The 23,906-nt window shown below is 36.9% G+C and overlaps 3 protein-coding genes and 1 pseudogene across 4 annotated transcripts; 3 read left to right on the plus strand and 1 right to left on the minus strand.

Moving 5' to 3' along the window:
• The first annotated feature begins 1,264 nt into the window (after positions 1-1,264).
• On the plus strand, positions 1,265-4,003 carry LOC103929183 (programmed cell death 6-interacting protein). 2 transcript variants are annotated; one of them, XM_048571840.1, is made up of 7 exons: positions 1,265-1,567; positions 1,668-1,710; positions 1,863-2,030; positions 2,388-2,649; positions 2,773-2,939; positions 3,048-3,194; positions 3,289-4,003. In XM_048571840.1, the coding sequence occupies exons 3-7, from the start codon at positions 1,998-2,000 to the stop codon at positions 3,637-3,639; spliced, it is 960 nt and encodes a 319-aa protein (XP_048427797.1). In that variant the 5' UTR covers positions 1,265-1,567; positions 1,668-1,710; positions 1,863-1,997; the 3' UTR covers positions 3,640-4,003. The 2 variants fall into 2 exon arrangements, with proteins under 2 accessions (XP_048427797.1, XP_048427796.1); XM_048571839.1 differs by lacking the exon at positions 1,668-1,710 and having other exon boundaries at positions 1,267-1,567.
• Positions 4,004-4,540: 537 nt separating this feature from the next.
• Positions 4,541-6,795, plus strand: LOC103929222 (annotated as a pseudogene).
• Positions 6,796-12,024: 5,229 nt separating this feature from the next.
• Positions 12,025-14,271, minus strand: LOC103929184 (transcription factor HHO3). Its single transcript, XM_009338338.3, has 5 exons — positions 13,868-14,271; positions 13,440-13,723; positions 13,026-13,311; positions 12,844-12,920; positions 12,025-12,648 (listed from the first exon to the last, which is right to left on the minus strand). Exons 1-5 carry the CDS (start codon positions 14,001-14,003, stop codon positions 12,301-12,303), a joined length of 1,131 nt encoding a protein of 376 aa, XP_009336613.1. The 5' UTR covers positions 14,004-14,271; the 3' UTR covers positions 12,025-12,300.
• A 7,268-nt stretch (positions 14,272-21,539) lies between these two features.
• On the plus strand, positions 21,540-23,318 carry LOC103929186 (zinc finger protein WIP6). Its single transcript, XM_009338340.3, has 2 exons — positions 21,540-22,157; positions 22,595-23,318. The coding sequence occupies exons 1-2, from the start codon at positions 21,735-21,737 to the stop codon at positions 23,051-23,053; spliced, it is 882 nt and encodes a 293-aa protein (XP_009336615.1). The 5' UTR covers positions 21,540-21,734; the 3' UTR covers positions 23,054-23,318.
• The last annotated feature ends 588 nt before the right edge of the window (positions 23,319-23,906 follow it).

Below are 23,906 nucleotides of genomic sequence, written 5' to 3' on the forward strand. Positions count from 1 at the left end.
AAATATGACAGTAAAAAAAAAATTTCTAACAGTCCAAAACTATGTGTTTGCTCATGTGTCTTGTATTTATACATCTTTATCATGTGTTTCATATTCTTCTATAATTTTCATGTGTTAGTTTAATGATTTTTCAATTTATCATAATTAAATATTTTTAGATTAAAATGTTCATAAAATTAATTTAGGATATGCTACATTTTTTTTAAGTTAGTTAAAAAAATAGCCTAAATTCATTATTTAATAATCTAGAGCTAAAATTTTAGGCCATAAGGGTTTGAGCAGAAAAGCTGTTTCGGGGTTAAAACCAAATTTTTATGGCCTATAAGTTTTAGGTTTTAGGTTTTAGGTCAAGGATTGGAGATAATCTTATGACAGTTGTATCATTCGTTGATTTCGTCTCTTTCTAAGAAAATATTTTTCTTCGTTTATTGAATTCACAAATCTAATTACGAATTTTTTTTTCTTGTTAAGAAAAATTCTACAAGTTAGGTCCATTGAACCACACTTATAGCAGTTGGTTATGTCATTCTTGCTTAATATTCCCTTTATTTCCTGCTATTTTGAATCAATATTAGTGGAAAAATTAAGCATTGTGTTCGGTTGAAGATCAATATTAGGAAAATCTCAAGAAAGACAAGGAAATTTTCTACTATTTTGAGGAAATCTCAAGGATATGAGGGAAGAACTCGCTTATTCACTCATTTTATATATCTTATATGATTACATTCAGCATCAAATATCTTCATTAAAATTGCACATTTCCTTCTAATTTCACATTTAGATTTTGATCTACCCAATGTGATATCCATTACACATCTTATAATGCTTTCTCAATAAAGCAGGTAAATCACAGTAAAATCTTTCTTTTCAGAAGCGAGTCGTAACCCTTGTGCAAAATAGATAGAACTATTTTTTCTTCACGGTCACAATAAGACAGTCTGTTAGTATACAACACTCGTTTATAAAAGACAAATAACTGACTTTATTGACGAGCGCGAGAACAATGCACTTCTAAGAGTTTTTTAAATCGGAATTCAAAGTTAGTGCGTTAAGCAAGCTCGTTTGTTGTAAGGCATTTCCCACCAATTAAAGAAAAATAAGAAACTTGTAAAAATGGCAATTTCTACTATACATTATACATTAAATTTGACAAAACTAAAATACATATCAAACATAAATGTCCGTGACCGGGTGTAGCCCGCGTCCGGTTCTGACGTCCTATAAATATATGAAAACTTAGCCGATAAGGAAACGAAACCGGGAGGCAGGTGATCTCGAAAACGACCCAACGAAGACGCGGCCCATTTGGTCTTTAATAGCCAGCAGGAAACCGCCACACTCCCAACCAATCGGAAGCTGATCGCTACTAGGAATCTTTAGACAATTTGCAGTTCCGTTGGATTGGGATTTTGGATTCGACGAATACGAGAATGCTTAGGATTTTCCGAAGAGCTGTCTAAGGTTTCAGCGCCTTGTCGTAGAACCCAGATACTGTCATCTGGGTTTTGTTGATTCGGCAAAGATGATGCTGCACTTTAATGACCCGGCAAAGTTGAAGACCAAGAAGGTAGCCTTTTTTTTTTTTTTTTTTTCTTTGAGAGTTTGTCTTGAGCTTCTTGTTTTTTTCTTATTGGGGTCGTTGAATTCTGAGCTTATTGCATACCCAGCTGCTCAAATTCTCCATCTTTGCGATTTTGTGCGTAAACCCAGGTGGGTTTTCTGAATTTTTTTGGGGTTAATTAAGAAAACTTTGGGGATTAATTCATATAAGTGCATGTTTCCAATAAATTATTCATCATTGTTAGTTGTTCTTTGTGTAGTTAATGATATTGATACTAATTTCCCAAGTTTTGTGCTGTCAGATCGTGTTCGAGGAGGTTTACGCTGCTCGTGATTCCGCGACACTTGAGCAACTGAAAGAATTGAGCTCTAAGCGCAGAATTCTTGAGGAGTCCATCAATGAGAGCAGCTCCATCAATGGCGCCATTGCAAGAGAAATGTCCGGAGGGCTAACTTCTCGTAATCAACAGGTAATTTTTTGGTATGACACTTGGTATTTCGAAGACGCCTTAGTTTTTACTTGCAGACTAATGCCACTTTATGAAAGTTTTGACATTGGCACTATACCCCCGTTTATAGGCAAATTCTGCCTGCATTCAGGTTCTTTAATTTCGGTATGGATGCATTTTTGTTGAATTTGTGCCACTGTTTTTAGTAATCTAATACTAGTTTAATTCCGTCCTTCAATCTGAATGTATTTCAGGTTGTGAGATAATATTATATGGAGAACTTTTCATGTTTTTAGTACAAATTAATTCCTTCTGTTTGCATCTAGTGAATTATGTAATCCAGTCTCTGATGGCATTTGCTGTCCTGCTATGTCTCAGGTTCTTCACAACCTTGAACTGTATCTTCCCTTGTTGGAAAATTTGATTTTGCACGTTGATCGGGTCAAGAGCCACCACCAGATAGTTCGATGGACTTCAGAACTTAAGATACAATGGACTAGTGCTCTTAGTTCATCTTTTTTCTTTAACTTGATAGGATCGAAATATTTTCAAATCAACAACTTGCGGTTTGAGTTGTGCATGACCCTTTTCCTTTATGGCGCAATCCTTAGGGAGAGGGCATTAGAAGTTCTTCCTGCAGGTAGGGATAGGGCACTAGTGCTCTTACCTTCATTTTTCACTTCTAAGATTTGTATTTTTTTTTTTTTTACTTTTAAGACCAAGGGTGTAAAATTAACTAACTGGTTTCTTCGCACTGTCATAGACCTAGTGCAATCTGCCACATTATTCCGAGAAGCTGCTGGTGTTTTTCATCACCTTGCTCATCAAGTTATTCCTTTTCTACAACACTCATTGATTGGGGAAAGGCCACCAGAAGTTGTCTCATCAGTGTCCGCTGTCATGAGCCTTATTTGTTTGGGCGATGCCCAGGTCAGCCTTCCTTTCCTCGCTAGTTTTCCTTGTTGAGGTTTCGTGACAGAATTGCGGATGTTTGCTTGTTCTTTGTGATAATTTATGTTCGTTATGAAAATGTAACAGGCCGTAACAATTAAAAGGGCCAAAGAGAAGGGTACTACTGTTGGTCTTTTGGCAAAGTTGCACCATGGTATTGTAGAATTGCTAGATGAAGCTGCAGGTGTTTTGCATACAGCAAGGGAATGCAAAGACACTTCTTTGGATGTTGCGGTATGTTTATATTTACAGTTTTATTCTACGATATATTCATCTCAATTTTTGGTGAACAATGCTTGAATGTGTTCACTCTTTCCGGTTTCTGCAGGACTTTATATCATCCTGCAAAATGCTACACGAGTTACAAGCCCAGAAATACTTTGCGGAAACCCTAAAGAGTTCCAACCAAATCGGGGTTGCTGTTGCAGTTCTTCGATTCACACTGACTAATGTGAAAAAGAACATGCCGGGCAAAGAATCGTGGAAGTCTGTTATCAAAGAGGAAATTGACAATTTTTCCGAATTGCTCAGAAAGCACGAACATGAAAACGAATTTGTTTGGCACGAGAAAGTCCCCTCGGAGGAAACGTTGTTGCCAAAACCCGAAGGTAACAAAATCGCAAACATAATCCCTTATCAACCGAAAACATGGGAAAGGCAGCTTACCTTCAAGATTTGAGTGTACAAAGAGAAGCCAGTTCTTGTAAAGTATGTCCTGTCTCAGGCAAAGCAACTCAAAATTAAGATTACTAGGTTAAGATTTGTGGCTTCCGCGTTCAATTTGTTGACACACAGGGGTGGTAGAAACGTTTTAAGTGTTGCTCCCTCGGTTACACAAAACATGTAACGTTTTTGAGATTTGATTAGAGGAAGGTTTTGCTGGTTTGTTGAGCTGCATGTTCTAATACTTTTTTGTGTAATTGGTGCCTATAGCCTATAGGGTTGCAACTTTTTAATGGATTTCTCCTACAAAATATCTGTAACTTGTGCATTACATAACGGTGTGATAGTCACACTAAATAATTACTCAAACTCACACTTCATTGCTTCTCCTTTTTGGCTTATTTTCATCATAATTGTGAAAGAAAAAAAAAGACTAATTCTAGTGTGTTTACCAAACACTAAAGAGACTCCAACTTTTTCTAATAACTGCTTTTTTTAGAAGCTGTACCAAATTGGCACTAAATACTTCAACTCATGCTTCACGAGAGCACTTCTTTAAGCATATTTTAATAAAAAAAATTAAAGAGAGGATTCAAATTCTATTTTAAACTAATTTAAATTACAATATAAAGATTTAAATTGAAAAATATGTTCGTTTCGGGCAATGCAAGTGCAACTAATTTGGTTTCATTCTTTGGTAATGCAATGACCCAAAATTAGAATAATAATACTAAAAACTTGCATTTACTTAGAAATTAGAAGGAAAAAAAAATTAGTAATTATTAATTAAATTTCATGTTGTTGTGGGTGAGCCCGTGGCAAGTGGCAGCTTAAAATCCAATTGAATTATTTTAAGGAATTTAATTTAAATTAATAATAAAGTAATCAACTTTGCAATTCGCGGGAAGAACATCGCCATGGCGGCCGCTGCTCAGTGCAGCTCTCTTCTCTACTCCTGCAGCAGACGACCATGCACAACCAGAACACCCTTATCCCTTTTCTCCCCCTCTCACTTTCTCTCTCCTTTCACCGCCACTCCCATCGCGCAAGCCCCAAACAATTGAAGCTTTCGACTTCCAGGTTCTCTCTCTCTCTCTCTCTCTCTCTCTCTCTCTCTCAGAGACCTGAATTGTCAATTTAAATACATATTTTCAGGACTGGTAGGGTTGTTTCCGCTGTGGTTTCTGCAGAAAACACAGTTCAATCGAGCTTCTCTGGCACTGATGGGTTCAAGCTCACTTATTTGGAGGTGGGTTTTCAATTTTCTTATCAGTACTTCCTAAATTTGATTAATTTTGGTGGGTAATTTGGATTTGGAATCCCCTGGCTTTATGATGCTGCCAAGAAGTTTTTGAAGAATTTCCAAGCACTCCCTTAATTCCAAATACAATTTTCTGAAGTGAATTGCCTTCAATTTTCCGTTTTAATTATGCAAATGTTGAGAATGTTGTGGAGTTGATAGGCCTGTTTTGATTGGGTTTGCAACTTTAGTGCAGCTAACTGACATTCCACAAGTTGATTGCTTGCTTATTACCCAAAGCCTTGATATCACTGCCATTTGAAGACGTTAAAGCCCCTCTTCGAGAAGTACCCGAATCTTAGAGTAATAGCTACGCCAAATGCTAAGCAGCCCTTGTTGGATCCCCTTTTCACCAATGTAAGTAGCTCGTTGAATTTTATTTTTATCTTTAATATATGCTCTTTGTTCACTTCACGTACTAACGTTCTTTATAGTCACTGACTCACCGTGAAAGAAATTAGTACGTACGAACATTCTTTAAATAATTGTACTGAAATTAAATTCAGAATCATGAATTAATGATGACCAATGCATTGTTTCTGAAGAACTAATGTAGTTTTTGCAATTCGGGTAGTTAGGCTGCAGTATTGGGTTTATTCTACATCTCTTACTCCTCAACTTTCGGTTATTTACATGTTCTGCTAAGATGGTGGACATGACTGTACAAAAATTTCATGCCAAAATCATACCTTTCTTAACAACTGAAGTTACCGAACCTTAATGTCATTTGGTTCAACTTGGCTCAGTTGTTTCTGAAACTTGCAATACTGGCATTCAAGATAACTTTAGTTCAGAATCATAAATTCGGTGTCCTATTCTATATTTTTATTTGAGATTTACTTAATTCTTTTAGGTAACATATTTAGAACCTGGTCATAGCTCTGTTATTGAGGCAAGAAATGGTTCTACAGTCAAAGTTCAGGCCACTGCAGGGCCAGTTCTAGGTTCTCCTTGGCAGCGCCCTGAAAATGGGTAAGGTTTTGCTTTTTGATCGCCATTGTGACAAAAGTGAATTCCATTTTTTTCTGTGTAATATGTTTTGTTGTCTATATAGTTAAGCTGATTTTAACTAGATGTTATCTTTTATTTAATATGTGACCAGATATCTTGTCATCACTCCGGAAGGAAAAGGTACACTTTACTATGAACCCCATTGTGTATACAACACAAGTTCACTGGAGAGCAAAAGGGTTGACATTGTTATCACACCGGTCATAAAGCAGCTTCTGCCTAAATTTACCTTGGTCCAAGGACAAGAAGTTGCAGTTTGAATTGCAAAGCTGCTGAATGCCAAGTTCAAATTCTATTTACCTTAATACCAACATGTTGATGTAGATAAAGATTGTTTTATTGGACTCGTATCAACGCCTTTGTTTTGCATTTTGTAGGGTCATTGTCCCGATGACAGATGGGACTTGGATGCCAAAGGGCTTCTTGCTAGTTTAGTTTCGGCTGAAGAAACAATCGAATCATTCAAGGTTGTTTTCTTCTTCTCATGGTATTTTTGCTGTGGTGAAGTATTAAGATTTTCCTGCAATATTATGACAATTGAAGTTGTGGTTATATTATGCAGGAACTTTTGTCCAAGGAATTACCAGACGCACAGGTACTGCGGCCAACTCCTGGTGTCCCGTTACAAATCCCGTTACATCCAAATCTTCCGTGATATGTTTTCTGCAGATATACAGACGCTGTAGCTCACTGAAAATATATACACATCTCATCAAATTCGTAATTTGCAAATGGCTTTATTTTACTGACACAAATCCATTGTTTCCCCTTTAATCTGTCTTCAAATGCAACTCCCAATGGGCTTGGCCTCTGAGTTACATAAAGTGAACAAAATTCCACTTGGAATAGTTATTCGGACAATTGGAGGCCCAATACTCTTGTTATAACTTTTGCTAGTAGTAGATTGATGGCACTTGATAAATGACATGCTTGCCAATTAGCATTTTTCAACAAACGATAAGATAATTTACATTAATCTATGGAGAGAAGAATTCGAGAATGGAACCTCGGGTGCAAAGGCAGGTGGTCCTAACCAACTAAGTTACAGTCACTTGCCCAATAGCTATTTCGTTTAGTAAAGTTTTTTCTTCAAATTTGAAAGGAGTACCAAACTGATACATGTTATACAATCCAAAATCTAGACGAATATAGGATCTTATATGCACGAATAATACATTTAATGTATTTTTGTTCATGTTTTGATAAATGATATGTCAATGATTATTTACATGTTTTATATCATTTTATGTGCCGATAAGTTTGTGGGTTGACAAGAACACAACCCAAACATAAAAATGGGTAAATGCGACCATATCCCCTTGCTATCCCTAAAAGAGTCCACAATTAAAAAAAGAATAATGGAAAATACTCATAGAATGGATCAAATATGATTGTAGTTTCCATGAAACAAATCAGTAATGAATTTGGACGAGTTGGCGTCCTTGATCAGGAGAGACTGAACCATTCCATGAAATTGCACCAAGCTATACATAAATGCATTTGGTCTTGTTTGTGTCCGCAAGGGGATGAACATCTCATCGCAGCAAGTATTGACTTGCTAAGTTAGATTCACGAGGCCTACAAGTTCATATATAATAACTGCATCATATAAATAATTCGAAAAACATTAACACGTTATAAGCATGTGACGGTGTGAGTGACTATCGACAATTGATGCATTATGAGTTCCACTCGCATTAACGACAGAGAATCAAGTCACTAAGTGTCGGCAAGGCCCCAAGCTCTTCTCAAAGAGCTTCGTGTAATGCATGGGATGGGGTGGCACCAACCAACCCTAGCGCTTTGTACGTCCTGATAATCCAAAGAGGTCTCTGATGTTGTTCCTTCATGGTGTTGCTGGCAACCACATCAGGAAGCTAGCCAGCACATCAATTTGGAAGTGTACCCCGATCAACAGCCACCTCACTTGTAATAGTCACTTCGATCGGAATATTATTTGGGTCAACTTCATGCTGTAATATTCAAACAAATAAAGGACAAATTAAGCTGTTAAAGATCTATATATGTAAACAAAAGACTATATGCGTATATATTTATTGGCAAGAGACACATCAAGCTGACAGTATATTCACGTCGTCGAAGTCTTTGACATTGAGAGGGTGGAAATTGGCCGGATAATAATGTAGTTTACCGGTGCCGATGTCAAATGGAAACTGCATGTATGCCATGTAATATTCATGCAATTATATCAAATTTTGGCACCTAGCTAGATACCGTATATCAAATATTTCTGTTTTCATTTGTAATGTGCGTGGAAGATGGAATTCACCAATCTATTCAAGCAGGAAAGTGTCGAAAGAAAAAAAAAAAAAATTCATTGATAGTGTGGGATTGATATTTAATCTCTCCATCATATTCACCGTTCAACTTAGAGAGAGAGAGAGAGAGAGAGAGAGAGAGAGAGAGAGAGAGAGAGAGAGAGAGAGAGAGAGAGAGAGAGTTCTGCATGATTCATGCAGGTAATAAAATATGAGCAATTCACCCAATTAACAATTATGCATGCCTTTGGTATGGGAATGGACAAAATTTGTAATCTTGGGCATATTTGATAAGGTAACTAGAATATGCTTGGGAATATATTTCTCGAGTCTCAAGTGATGGTGATCTCACCAGTCCAACTCTATTTATTATTGTTAGATAATTTTAAATTTCGAGATATATGTAATGAATAGACATAAATTTTAAAATTTAAATTCATTAATAAATAGGATCATAAGCACTACATCATTTGAGGATGGTAAGCAAAAATACCGCTGAATATATGCTCAATATCCTCTTACAAACCAGAAAACGACTTTAGCATTGATTGCTTAATTCTTACCATTCTAATTTAATAAACAGCAAGAGGCACTTGGCCTTGGATTCCCTGAAGGGACGCGCTCTCTCTCTCTCTCTCTCTCTCTCTCTTCTTTTCCTTTGACTTATCCTCCACAACTCACATTCCAATTCCAAGCATCCATACCATATTCCATGCCCATTTTCTAGAATACCTTTGAAGATGTTCCTAAACGGATCAATATTTCTTTTGCGTGCTTGAAAATACAAATAAATCTTGTACTTGGAAACATCTAAAATGTGGCTTTATGTCGGTCATGCTAAAAGACTTCTAGGGTTTTTGTTGTTCCTTTGAAAATTTTAATCACTCAAGAAAGATCAAGCGTTGCTTGAGTGAATTCGAGTGTGGTTATAATCTAACAAAAACTAGGGTTTTAGTTTTCCAAATCCCACAACACGAAACAGGTCAATGGACGATGACGTTTATTTGTGTCTTTTGGCTCTAAATACACAAATAATTTTGTCACTAAAGATCGAGTTGTTTATTTTCTTTATTTGCTGTGTTGTCATTGATTGTAAGGCACAAGTTTGCTTTTTGTGTCAATATGTTAAGGCATGCTAAGTTCATCTGCTCTGCAAAGACCCCTTTAAATCCTAAAATAATACACGACCTTGAGCAAAAAATAAAAAAAATAAAGAAGAACATGAAAGCTTCATCGACATCTGATCAGAAACCCGAGACTTTTAGACAGACGTGACCTTCGATATAAATTATTGTCCCACATCAAACCGCATATACGACTTCCCATCTGTGATCGAGCTGTGAATTATTTGTATGCCAGTTATGTTATGAAAAATATGAGGCCCCACATGAACCAATTAGCCTGTATTAATAAATCTGACCCAATTATCTAATCCGATCTAGTCTTTCTTAATTCATATGATGGAATCTTCGACAAGGCAAGATTCTTGAGGATCAGAATACCCTCCTGATTGGTACTTCTCCAGAAAGATAAGTTTAATTAAAAAGTGGAGAAGCAAATTTCATATTCTATAAATATATCAAAACTATTTAAATTAAAATTAATGTGCCTAAGTCACTTAGTCTTATGGTATAATGTATTCCTCTTCGTTTGTAAATGAAATGTCTTAAATCAAGTTCTCGTTAAATACGAATTTAAACCAAATTAACATGACTATCCTATTGTGAGACTCAATCTGCTCCACAATAGGTTTTGTCCATAATACAATGGAATATCCGAGTGTGAACCACCATAGTGGTGTGGTTCCGTATTTATTTTGTTTTCTTGTATACAAAACAATTGATTCGCAATGAAAGTAGCTCCAAGTACACCTTGTCTTCGGTGTTTTTTTGTATTGGCACACACAAAAAATGATAAACATTTTCGGGGGCCTAGCTAGTCGTACATGCATTCCTAAATCCGCCACGTTTTTATAAAGGAAGATAGCCACCGCCGGTGCTTATGTGCCATGCCATGCACGTATTTAATAATTGGAAATCTTGTTTTCGATCCGTTTATTCTCTCTTTGTTTATATACAGAAGATCTTAAAGGTGATGACGAGATTTAAGTCGATGTCTTATTGTGGATGTGAACATTGTGAGTAATTATGTTGTCATTAAGCTAATCTAAATGGGTGTTTAGAATTATCACGCCTTAATTTGTAGGAAAGGTTTTGGTGATCTGTACAAAGTATAGGTCAAATATTAAGGACAGGATCTAGAAATTAGAGATTTGCATTATCGTTCATCTTATTGAGTGACATATGCCCTAATGAAATTATTGACCCTTCATGATTTTCTGAAACTTATCCTTAACCATTGGAATTTGGAACAGTCAAATACATGTTACAATTTCTTGAAAGAGGATCCTCTTTGGATTCACTTTGTGAGGATCTTAGAGATTTCCACATCCTAATCATCTTATATATCGTACAGTTAATTTTTATCAGATACTGTTTATATTTAATTTTAAATAAAAAAAAGTCAAATGATTTTTAACCGCATGATACACGATGAATGACTAAGATATGGGATCCTCCAAATAGGATCCAATTCCCAAGTTCTTTTCAAATGATCAGCATAACTTGTATTCAAAGGATTTACATCTTTTAATAAAAGGTATACTGGTTGCGGAGCTTATTAAAATCGAACTTGAATGACCTCAATTTTTTTTTTTTTTTTTCACTGACAGAGCATTTTTGCAAAAAATCATTTAAATCCGAAACTATTTACTCATAGAATTGGAAAGATGAAATTTTAATGTTTCTTAAACATAATGTTCGTTAATTTATTTGAACTCAATTAGATCTCTCAAACATTTCCGATTTGGCTAATACTTGCAAGGATAATCCATAAAGTGCAACATGAAAGTAGATTGTTCAGATCATTGAAATTTGATATGAAATAAGTCATACAAACTAGTTCTTATCGAAACACGGGGTGGACCCTACGTGACTTGTTGATATGTCACCGTCTCCCTAATAATTTTTCCGTCCTGAAAAGTTATCCAGATCTAGCTTCCTAGAACCCAATCCATAACTCAAACTTGATATGTGGTGGATTTATTAGAAAACATTATACATATGTGAACACATGTGTTCCATGCACATCCACCAAACTATTAAGTTTCATCATTATTTTTGTTCCTTGGTGCGAAGGAACAAGCAACAATCGCATGAGGCCCAGTCTCCACGCAACCACATTTTCTATGATTAATTTGTGGGCAACAATGGCCGAACAGAAGAGATTTGAGTAGATCTGCAACATCTGTGATTTTCCTTACTTTCTTGGGTAGGAAGATTTCTCGTGGGTCAAGATTCCTGCATTGCCATTTTTATATTTTTTTGGTAGACTTTGACGCAAAGAAGAATACTATTCCACTTCCTCTTTTTCATTTTTCAATAAAGCTGTAACTCCCTCCCCAAGTCATATATACCTTTCACCAAACCTTAGCCAGTTGGACAAATTCAGATGTGGAAAATTAGCCACTAGTAAAAGTAACTCACAAATGAAGTAATTATCACGTAAACGACACGTTAAGTTCGCAAAATGCGTTATTATTACGTGATGAAACCTAACTCTGATATCAATTGTTAAAAATCAATAAATTGAATTTGCCTTTAACAACCGACTTTAAACATATGATGCGAAAGATTTTTAAATCATGTCAAGATAACTATTTTTACAATATATATTGTCCTCACATCTAGATAATTCGAACATAAAATCACCTCCAAACTCGTACATATTCATTACACTTTCGTATTCAACGTCAGCTGAAAAACATCTGTAGGATATAACAAACAATATTACATTAACATTATTTTTGGTCTTGCTTCCAAATTCTGTATATAACTTATTCAAATTCAAAACTTCTACTGTCACTGTCCCTCGTATCCAACACCTCTACATCTTCATACTTCGTAAACAACAGGAGGGAACAACAAAACAGGGTAAGAAACAAAGGTCAGAATGATGGGTGTGGTGGTAAATCAGAAACGACTTTCTACAATGCTGGTTACAAAAATTTTACACCATTCTCACAAATTTAAAACGCAGGGGATATATGGGTGTGAGTGGAGGATGACGTAGCGGTCGAATTGGAGTGACCGCGGCCTTCGCTGTGGCTGACCCTTTCGTCTGAATGAGAGGGTTCCGGTTGCTTTAGCCGCAGTCTTTGGACTGGTGGTGAGACCTGTGTGACAGCAGGAGTTGAAGCCACAGGTGCATATATTCCATTATTGGCTGCCTCCCCGGAAGCAGTGGTTGCTGCCACTGCTGCGTAGTCCTGGGGTGGCACCCAAATGCCTCCCACAACCACAAATTGCGGTGCGTGTGCGGCGTTGTTGTTGCTGCGCATTGTTGGAGTCGGCCTTCTAGTGTGCAAACGATATTTCTGCAAACAACGAAAGACGATCGAAATTATGCTCTGCAGAATCAGCTAAATGAAAATTCACAATTTATTGTTGATCGGACAAGACAATGCATGCTTCTTATGTGCCTATGTTTTAAAGGACATCGACTCTTGCTTGCACATAGAGAGGCACCTTTAGTGATGAATTAAAACAGATAGATAATCACATATACAAACCTGCAAATGGCTTTTGACTTCATCATTAGTAAGTCCATCAACCTTCATTAACTCTCTAATTTGTTTGGGTGTAGCAGCTGCAAGAAAAAACCACATCAAACACACATCCAATACAATCCAATCCAACATGCATCCAATCATATTAAATAACATATCCAATTAAATTAATCTCAATTCCATACCATGTGAACCACCAAGCTGTTGAAGAGCATTTAAGAACCGGCGGTGCAACTCCGGCGACCAGTTCCGCCTTTGTTTCCTCTGACCCTGTCCATCTTTCTCTTCTTTCTTGTTGTTCTCACCACTGCTTCCGCTCACGGTGTCCGTGGTGGAACTAGTCGCCGCAGCCGAGGAAGGTTGTTTAGCCACCGGTCCATTAGTCTTCCCAATGCTTTTCTCCTTTTGGAAAGGCTGAAAAGCACCCCCATTTCTATTTACCTCCATAACTAACGCCTTCCTAGGCAATTCCTGCAATGACCCAACACCCCAAAAATCATTACTTTCCTACTCTTTCACCTCAAATTTTCTCGGCAACCAAACAAAAGGGCAGTCACAAAATTCACCAAAGTTGATAAAGGTAAAAGTCTTTTTTGTACCTCCTTGAGTGGTGCATCTGGGGTTGTATTCCAAAGCTGTACAGATCTAAGCCAGTCTGATTTTTTCTTATCACCTCCTGCAATCTTATCATCCTTCTCATTGTCCTTAGCCTCCTGAGACTCGTGCACTTCATCGTCCTCACTATCAGAAGATGAAGTCCTTTTTAATGGAATAAATTCCTCAAAAACATGCCCCTCACTCGAAGTCTGCTGAGAACACTCAGATTGTCCATGCATATAATCTGCGGTTGTATCTGAAACCTGCTGCTTACACCTCTCAATAGCTGCAAAAATACCCAGAAAAACCCAAATCGGAAAATAAAAACCAGAACAAACCCACAAAAATTCAAGCAAAAGAAACGAACTTTCCGACCTAGAACACAAAAATTAAGCTAAAATTTGAAAAGGGTCTGTGTAGTCTGCAGTACCATGGGTGACAAGCTCGTAGCAGAGAGGGAGCTCTCTCTTAAAAACTTGAATCTTATGCATCTCCTCCTCCAAAGCCTTGACATACTCACGGAAACCTAACTTTGAAGAAGCCTGCATTTCCTCTGTGGACTCCATAGCTGAAAAGCTTTTGCTTTTGCTTTTATCTTTTGGGTTTCTGGGTTCTTCAGATCCTCTGTCTTTATCTGGTCCTTTCCGTGGACTCAGAAATGGGGGTTGAGAATGTAGGATGGGTGAGATTATAAGGGAGCAGGTGGGTGTGCGGTTGCGGGTGTCCAGAGCATAGATAGAAACGAACAAGGAGAATTGGGGCAAATGAGAGCTTCTTCTCAGAGACGCATATGGGATCTGAGCAGAATCAGAAAACGGAATAATCCACAAATTAGACTTAGAAACCCAAAAAAAGGAAAAAAAAGATTGAATTTTTAAGGGAATTTAGAGAGAGAGAGAGAGAGAGAGAGAGATGTCGAGGTCGTGCCGTCGCGTACAACGAATCTGTCGGAGGTTGAATATTCGGTGGTATTCGCATTTGATTCGATTTTCTATGCCTATCCTATGGGCTGGCGCTGATGTCACCGCCCTTGGCACCTAATTTTCTTTTTTTGGTGCCGAGAGCGTGCTTCACAGGCGTTCCCACGACGCGTGTGATTAGGCGTCAGTGGCTGTGGCCTTTCACGTCCTCTGAGGGCCAACTGCTTTCCGTCCCCATCCACACTGCCGTCTATTCACGCTAGGTTTCATCATTACTACATCCACGCTCTTCCGTCGGTCGCTGACCAATAAGATTCTGACACGCTCATATTCTCAGACGGATCGAGAATATGCATCCCGGGATTCTGGATGGGCGGCGATTCCATGGAGCTGTGCGTTCAGATTCTACGGACGGCTTGGTATTTGCTTGGGTTCGGAATAAAATGGATCCTCACAAATAGGCCCACTAAACTTCGTTGTGAAAATAATTGTACCGTGGTTCTCAAAAATCTATGACTTATGTTGCATTACTGGTTCATTTTGTTAAGTTCGTCAATTTTTCTATTAAAATAGTGGCAAATGTGAAATTTTGGTTAAAAATTCGCTTAAGCCCAATTGATATGGCTCTCTAGTCCCAACATTAACAGCTGAGTAAGTACTTTTTTGTTTTTGGCTAAACTTTGATTCTTAAATTGTTTCCAACTAATGATATCCTTACTTAAAACACAAGGGAATTCGAATTTAAAGAAGGGAAAGAAGTAATGGGAACGCAATATGAATTCTTAATTTTTCAGGCATTGGGTTACAAATTTTTCTGGAAAATTTCGTTTTCTAGTGAACACATGAGATATTAGGAACTCGAATACCCATTTTTTAGTGAACACATGAATTCAAGAATTAGAATAATTCAATACTCAATATATATATATATATATATATAAAAGTAAACATGCCATAAAATTATTAAATATTAAAATAATTACTCTAAAATATTCATTTTACACTTAATTAATAAATTGATTCTATTCAGTTTGGTAATAATGGAATGAGTCACATAAACACACAAGACTTTTTCTCTCTTAGTGGGCTTCAAAACCCAGATCTAGAAGAAACACTACCCCAGTTTCAAGTTTCAACCGCCACCCCTTGCTCTTGCTTGGGGTAAGCGGCAACTCGCTACTCCTCATTTTCCTCCTCATTCCTTCCTTTCTCCTTTGCCCTTGCCCTCTTTCCTTCCATCTCATCTCCTCCGCCCCCTTTCCCTCCCTGCATCTTACGTTCTCTTCCTTCCTCCTTTCCAATCTTCTTTCTTTTTTTTTCAAAATTCTTGGTTCTCCCCCGAGTTTTATCTTAGCTTTCTTTGAGCCGGGTCTCAACTATCCCATGAGCTTGTCTCAAATTTAGGCTTCATGCCCTTATCAAGCGTTTTTCGCCTGCTTTATTTCTTTATGTCTTTTAATTTTCCTTCATCACTCATCTTTAGCTGTGGTATTACATCCCCACCCCACAAGTGCTCGAATTGGTAAACTCTGATCAGAAATTGGATATTGAATCCACTTCCCTCCCTTACTTCCCCTCCCTCAACCTACATGTTAGATCCTCGTTGAGGCTAAGTGTTAGGTATTTTACATACCCCTTAGTCTCACTTTCTACCTATAAGATACTTTGTTTGTATATATTGTAGGGGTTTGTGAAGGAGACTTGGATCTGATGTCTACTTTCTCGATTCGGAGTTTGGCTTCCTCCAAAGATATGACGACAACATTGGTCTGGTTTATGCTGTTGGAGATTAGGTTTTTGTTGTTTGTTTTGTAGACTTCGGATCTAAGCTTGTGTGGGCCTCTCGTTGTATCTTAGGTTGCATCTCTTATTTTGTTTGAGCTTTTTAGTTTACCCGTTGCTGTTTACCTGGTTCTTTTCAATCCTTGTACTAGTTTTAAATGTAATGGAAATTTTCTTGCTTGAAAAAAAAAAAAGTTGTTTGGTTGTAGCCTCAAAAGTGCTTAAAGTTGCCAAGCCATGTGACCAACGTGAATGATTTTGATCCTGTGGGGCATTAAATCTGGAAAACTTTAACGAAAAGTTCATGGTACTATTCACTTTAACGAAAAACCACATTTTTACATTAAAAAGTCAATCCTGGCACTATTCATTTTACCATTTATTTTGTCTTTATAGTTAAAAACTCAAAGTTTTCAAGTTTTTTTAATTAGTTTTCATTTAAATCTAACCAAATCAGCAAGTACAAAAGTAACCAAACTTTTTCTTTCCGTCAGTGTTGATGTTGAAGAACAATGGGCTAAGCTTTTATTGTATGCCACAAGTTTATAAATGGAACCCCCAAAACGGGCCTGCCCAAATACAAAAGAATCTCATCAGCCCCAACATAACACTTGGTGTTGGGTGCTTTTATTAGAAATAAAACCCTATCCAGGGCCCATATACTAACACATCCATTTGTTGATGCTCCAGCGTTCATGAACCCTTTTGTTCAAATTCTCATATTTGAGATCCCAAAGTAGGAAAGATTTTTCAAATGTGTGGTACGCCATATATTATTATACAAGTTGAGAAAAATTTATTTTTAAGCGTCTCTCCATTTGTATAATGACATGGCGTATGATCCGTGTTCCAGACAAACTAAAAAATCTCTCCCAAAGTAGTGTGAGTTATGACCTATTATATTCTTTGCCCCAATGCACAAGAATTAATATTCAGACTTATATGTGAAATGTTATTAGGCCTTTTTTCTTTAAGAACACATAAGAGATTAATTATACTTTGATGATTGGATACGATTTTTTTTTTTTAAATAAAAGATATTATCTACACTAAGAGGAGAGGGTGGACTAAGCCTCACAATGGATTATCAATAATGTGGTTCAACCACTAGACCATAGTACTATGTGGCTGCATACGATTTTTTTTAGAATGTTAATAACAACTCCAAATTTATAAACATTGACTCAAATTTAAGTTTGAGATCAAGGTCACATTTGTCTTTTGATATAAATCCAGAATTTAGGTCTTAGCATTGGAAATGACCTTAGTAATGAAAATTTTATTATCAAGTTATAAACATTAAATTAAGTTTGGTATGAACTTACAAATGACTTGTAGCTCAATTCATTAAGTGCACTCATCATTATAGTGAGTTTTCATGTTCGATTCCTACCTCCTATATTGCTTGTATTAAAAACACACACACAAGGTTTCTTTTTATTTGTTTTCACTCTCCACAAAATAAGTTTTTACTGATCAGAAATTTCAAATTTAAACATAAACAGTAATTACACAGGCGGAAGCACATAGAGATCCCTGTGTGGGGTGGAGTCAAAAATCAAATCTTAACGTGTGAAAGGGTGAGCTGGGAATGGGACTGGGACTGGGACTTGAACAGTAGTTAATATTACAGGGAGGGAGAGAAAAGGGGGAGGGTGGGAGCTCATCGCTCAGCTGCGGACCGTGACAAATCAATGGGGGCGGCTATGAAGTCTGATGAGATGGGCACTGTTGGCTTTCCCCAGCTTCCTTTTTAGACAAGACGAAGGTTTTGGAAATTTTTACTTTGTCTTTCCTGCGTTCCTAGTCTCACATACACAAATTTTGCAATGCAGTGACATGCGTGACCAACAGCTTTGTCTTTTTAACTCCTTAATTAGCAGATGTCATTCAACAACAATCCTAGGGACTGCATCCACTATTATATATACATATGATAAGGAGTCTCTTTTAAAGTGAGACTCTCTATGAACTTCCTTAATACCTTATGTTAACATCAATTTTTGTGCCAATAATATAAAACATTGTGCCAAAAACATGAGGTGACCGAGAGTAAATAGAGAGTCCCACTTTTGAGAGTCTTGTTAGCATTCATTATATACATACACCCCATCCAATATATATACACAACATTTAATACTACACGAATTTTAATTATTCACTCTATGTTTTGATTAGTTGCACTATGCGTTAGGAGAGATTCTCTTATGTAATTAGTTTGCTGAGTGGCATTTTTTTATTGGATGGATTGTGCCAGCTTTTGATGGCAGTAATTATTGAATAATGATGCCACTAAAAATAAAACTTGTTTGCATGAGACAATCTCTCTCGATCTAGGATAGATCATTCATGACTGTTTGGAGACAAATGTTGTTTTGCCTTATGCTCTATTTCAACCATATATATAATTAATATAAGTATCTTTCTAAACTCACTGCTGCTAAGGTATTTAAGAAATTATAAGAGATATACAACTTAAGTGGTTAAGAGCGTAATTGTACCCATGAAGTAATGGGTTTAAAACTACAGTTCCTTCTGTATATAAAACGGGTATCTATAAGAGTGTATTTGCAATAGCATATTATAGACTTAATAGTTAGTCAAAATCCATTTTGTACTAATCTTGTTAAATCATAAGGCAAAACGGCAAAGATTAAAAGTGGTACAGCAACTGTCTGTAATTCGAATCGAACCCACATGCAGGCACTTGACCTTTGTCTCAGAGAAGTATCTGATGAGCCATCAATTAATCACTAAAACAAAGTTCATGTTCAAAAGCAGCACCATGCATATAATAATAGTGATCTTTATTTATAAAATTTATTTAGCTAGACTCCTACGCTTAGCAAACTACCATTCTCTCTCTATCAGCTGCTAGCCATGCATGCGTGCATGTTTTCGAGCACACTAGTTTTGTCAATTGATTAGTCATCTCATGATCATGGATCCACCGATCCAGTGCTAGTGGATTTCTTAAACCTGATAAGAAACTTAAAAGTGGATCTATTGGGAAACCTATACTGTTTTTACCAGTCCTTTTTTGGTAGTCCATTGCCGTGGGGTTATGTGAATGGGATTGATGGAGCGCTTCAGGAAGAAGCACGACAATGGACTCTGTCAACTTACAATTTAACGTTAATTATCATATCAACATTATAAAATATTATATTAAAAACATAAAGTAATTTTATAATAAAGATATTATGTCAAAAATATGAGTGCAGTATTGTAGTAGAGAGTCGTATATTTGAAAGTCTCTCCTAAGCATTTCTCTTGTTTTATCTTTTTCCTTTGTATCAATTTCTATCATGTCTGAAGATTGATGGGATGGTTTGAATTACAATCCATCTACATTTCCTGTTTTGGGCGGTATCCAGTCAAACTATGTCACTGCTGCTGCACCAATCGTTTAGGTTGGCCGTTCATTGTTCATCTAGAAAACAGATACATATGTGGTACAGCAACGTATAAGGTCAGCCCATAATTATTTTGTTTTTAATTTTTATTTTGCTCTACAAATAAAAGATAAGTAAATGTGAAATAGAGTAATGGGAAAGGATAACGGGAGAGATTGTGGGAAAGAAGAGGAAAAAATGTGGAAACTATATATGGAAAAAAAAAAAAAAAACGTTGGAAGTGAAAATTACATAAACTTGATTTTGGGTTTTTGATTTTTAATCTTCATATCATTTTATACACAGTTTTTTCCACCATCCATCCTCCATCCTTATTCCAATGTACACCATTTTATTCCTCATTCTTCCCACACTCTTTGTTTTCTTTTTTAAAAAAAATTACAATACAAAAATAAAACACTAAAAATTAAAAGCGAAATGTTTATCAAATTCACCTTAAATAATTTGTAGGAAAATTAATGGGGTGTTGTCAAAAGTGAACATAGCTTTTTAAAATTAGCTAGCTAGCATGCATGTTGGAATGAGAAACAAACTGTTGACACATTGAGTTTGGAGGTGCCAAGACAAAAGAATTGTCTCATATATCTTCACTTTCTGTTGAACATTGAGATTTTGCACATATATGTACCACGATGGCACTTGTGCATGGATTTTGTCTGAGATTCTAATTGAAAAACTATAGAACATAAGCAGTAGTATTAATAGTTGAATGAAATGTTACTTTTAAGCAGCTGGGTAGGGTGTAAAGTGAGCTCTCTTTACTTACAGTGCAGGTGGCTTGCCCTTATAGAAAAACAGTACCACCCATGCCAGTTCTTGTGCATTTCATTTTTTCAAATTTTATTTCATATATATACACTTCAAAAGCAAAAAGTAAAATTTGAAAATTAAAATGGCAATGTCCCTTTCCAGTTTCCACCAAAATTAATAATATTCGTATTATTTGGCACCATCACTGATTCACTATCACTATCACCATGTCTTTTAATAACAAAAATTGGGGAGATAAACTCACGCCTGCCAGTCTACAGTTCTCCATGGCCTCCACATACTGTATGCCAATATATGCGTGCATGTCCATAGATTCATCTTTTTAACTCTCTGTATCCCTCTCTACTTTTGGAAGAGATAAAGAGAGAGAGTATATAGGGGCAGAAGATGAATAAAATAACAGGTTACAAAGATTATATTTTGAAAATAAAAAAAATATGAAAGTTGATGTTTGGTTTATTACTTAAAGGTTGATAAAAATGTTTATTTTTATTGGTAACACATCATTTAGTTTCTAAATTTTATCTCCAAATTTAATCTTTTTTACACTATTCTAAAATAAATATATATATATATAGAGAGAGAGAGAGAGAGAGAGAGAGAGAGAGAGAGAGAGGGGCAGAAAATATTAGAGAGGGCTAAGCCAAGGACTCGGGAATCCAGCATTAATTAGGGTTTTGGAGAAAAGCGAGGAAGAAAAAGTAAGGAGTGGTGGTGTTTTTGTGTTGGTAATAATTTTAAGAACGCTATCCTCAATGCATTTTGAATTCTTTGCCACTGCCACTACTCTCCTCCGGTTTTTGTCTCCTCCATTCCCAAACACGCCAAAACCCAAACATCTCATCTCATATTGTTTGCTTCCTTCTCCTTTCCAATCCAATCCAGTCCACGTTCAACTTGCAGACCCCTCCCCTCTCACTCTCTCGATTTATTTTCCAGTATGCATGTACCATCTTTGCGTAGTGTTATAATTCAAATCAAATTGTAAAACGTTAAAAATAGACATCTCGACATGTTGACCACTTATACATAAAAAAATACATCACGTGACAAGTGTTTTAGATATACAGAAAATTTTATCCTCTTTCACTCCAACTTTACCTTCCAATGTCACTAACAACAGGCCGCTCACTGATAAATTTGAAATTGGTAAAGATCCTGCGCCTGAAATATAGTGAAATCCATGGATCCCACAACACAAAAGAACCAAGTACCCCCCAATATATAACATAATAAACATTCATTTCTTTATTTATTGCCTTTCTGCCTTTCTCTCTAGTCCCCACTTACCTTCTCCACCAACAGCCCAAAATCTCACTCCTCTCTCTCTCTCTCTCTCTCTCTCTCTCTCTCTCTCTCTCTCTCTCTCTCTCTCTCATATAAACAAATAAACCAAATCACCACCACCATGCAAACTCCCTTCACTAGTACTACTATAGATGAAGATTTTCAAGATGAGGGCTCCATTTTTCTCTCTCTTGGCCCTCCTGGACAGGATAATCATGTCCCCAAACAGTACCACCTCATCTACCACCACCAGTCTGCTTCCTCAACTCAGCCTGATCACCACCAAACTTTTTATCATGATTATCCAAACCCTAATCCTGATACTGAGGACGGCACTATCACTGTAGCTCTTAACATTGAGCCACCGACTAGTGGAGGCGGTAGGCCAAGCTCATCGTTCATCAGCAACCCTAACCACAGCCACATTGGCGGTCCTGTGGAAGGGCAGTACTGGATTCCCTCCCCTGCACAAATCCTCGTAGGCCCCACCCAGTTCTCTTGCCCTGTCTGCAGCAAAACATTCAACAGATACAACAACATGCAGGTAGTCCTCATCATCAGCATAATTATTAACACACAAATCAATACCACTACTATTAAGTAATTACTAATAATGGCTGTTATCTAATTTTAGCAATTGGTTTCTCTACAGAAAACATTCCTCATGATTTTTACCGTTCTAGGAACACAGTTTTACAAAACTTGCATTACAGTTTGTTTATTTCTCCTCTCTTTTTCAATTTTTTCCACTCCAAAATCACAAATTATAAGTGGAATCATAGTTATACTGCCCAATTACAGATTTTTAATTTTATGCAACACTTGTGTTACAATTTGTTTATTGCCGTTTATTTCTGCTCCCAAATTGTCATCTTGCATTCAAAATCACAAAAAAAGAGTGGAATCATCAATCGAACATCTTTTACCCTAATCTATGTATTTTGTTTAGTTTGTGTTTACCCTCTAATTATTTGTATGTAGATGCATATGTGGGGGCATGGATCACAGTACAGGAAGGGACCAGAATCCTTAAGAGGGACAAAGCCAGCATCCTCAGTGCTGAGACTTCCATGCTATTGCTGCGCAGAGGGGTGCAAGAACAACATAGAACACCCAAGGTCAAGGCCACTTAAGGACTTCCGGACACTGCAGACACATTACAAGAGAAAGCATGGGACGAAGCCGTTTGGGTGCCGCAAGTGTGGGAAGCCGTTTGCAGTGAGAGGCGATTGGAGGACTCACGAGAAGAACTGCGGGAAGCTCTGGTTTTGCATTTGTGGGTCGGATTTCAAGCACAAGAGATCGCTCAAAGACCACGTTCGTGGGTTTGGTGATGGACATGCACCTTATGCTGTGGAGCTGTGTACTGAGCCTGAGGAAGAAGATCACATGGATGACGAGGATGACGATAACAATGAAGATGATTTGGTTATTAATTAGTTAATACACAGTTACTTGAAGTTTAACTTTATGGATTAGCTAGCTAGCTAGGTATAATAAGTAATTAGGGTTTTGGTTAGTAGTGAGTGATGGGACTGTGACTGTCTCTTATGTTTCATTTATGTCTTTTTCTTGATTGTGAGAGAGTGCGGGAGTGAGAAGATGAAGACAACAAACAAGACAATGAAAAGCCAAGGTTGTATGCATTTAATGTTGGAAGTGGCAGTTCAATCCTTCAATTAAAGTACGTACCTTTTCTGATACATAATATATTTTTATCTTTTGTTAAATGAATACATGTTGAGAGAGAGAGAGAGAGAGAGAGAGAGAGAGAGAGAGAGAGAGAGAGAGGGAGGGAGGGAAAGTGGTCAAGTAAATTCAGTGACTACAGAACACAGAGAAGAGGGCAGATAAATGTGCAGTGGAGTCACAGATTGCACTGTTCATATCATTTACATTTGGAGAGATAGCTATTAGCTAGCGAAAACAAAATACTAAAAAAATATACTAACACTTGGATCGAACGACCAATGAGTCCGTCCATATATTTTATATTCTGAGTGAGGGGAAAGTTTCTGGGACCACTGAAAAATTACTGTATTTGGGGTTTCACTCAAGGGTTTTCCTTTTTCCTTTTCAGAACAACTACAAACAGGTACTACTAAACGTTTTCAGACTTCTGTGGCTGTGAGCTTTGCCCTTTAACCCTATCTATCAATTTTCTGCATGCATAAATGGGCCCTTTTACCTCCGTCTCCCAGTTATGTATTTATGACCCTTTTTTCCTTCGTCTTTTTCCCAGCTCATCCTTTCTTGGCTTTTTTTTCTTTCCTTTTTAGCTTTTATATGTCAT

Source organism: the organism of the source record quoted next, unplaced genomic scaffold (assembly GCF_019419815.1).
Source record: "Pyrus x bretschneideri cultivar Hongxiangsu unplaced genomic scaffold, Pyrus_bretschneideri_v1 Contig6, whole genome shotgun sequence".
Classification (NCBI taxonomy): Eukaryota; Viridiplantae; Streptophyta; class Magnoliopsida; order Rosales; family Rosaceae; genus Pyrus; species Pyrus x bretschneideri.

Coding starts and splice junctions, on each gene's coding strand:
- LOC103929183 (XM_048571839.1), top strand. CDS start 1,523: ATGATGCTGCACTTTAATGACCCGGCAAAGTTGAAGACCAAGAAG. Junction 1,568..1,862: donor CAAAGTTGAAGACCAAGAAG/GTAGCCTTTTTT, acceptor TTGTGCTGTCAG/ATCGTGTTCGAGGAGGTTTA. Junction 2,031..2,387: donor TAACTTCTCGTAATCAACAG/GTAATTTTTTGG, acceptor GCTATGTCTCAG/GTTCTTCACAACCTTGAACT.
- LOC103929184 (XM_009338338.3), bottom strand. CDS start 14,003: ATGGAGTCCACAGAGGAAATGCAGGCTTCTTCAAAGTTAGGTTTCCGT. Junction 13,724..13,867: donor CTACGAGCTTGTCACCCATG/GTACTGCAGACT, acceptor GTATTTTTGCAG/CTATTGAGAGGTGTAAGCAG. Junction 12,921..13,025: donor ACAGCTTGGTGGTTCACATG/GTATGGAATTGA, acceptor TTTTTCTTGCAG/CTGCTACACCCAAACAAATT.
- LOC103929186 (XM_009338340.3), top strand. CDS start 21,735: ATGCAAACTCCCTTCACTAGTACTACTATAGATGAAGATTTTCAAGAT. Junction 22,158..22,594: donor ACAGATACAACAACATGCAG/GTAGTCCTCATC, acceptor ATTTGTATGTAG/ATGCATATGTGGGGGCATGG.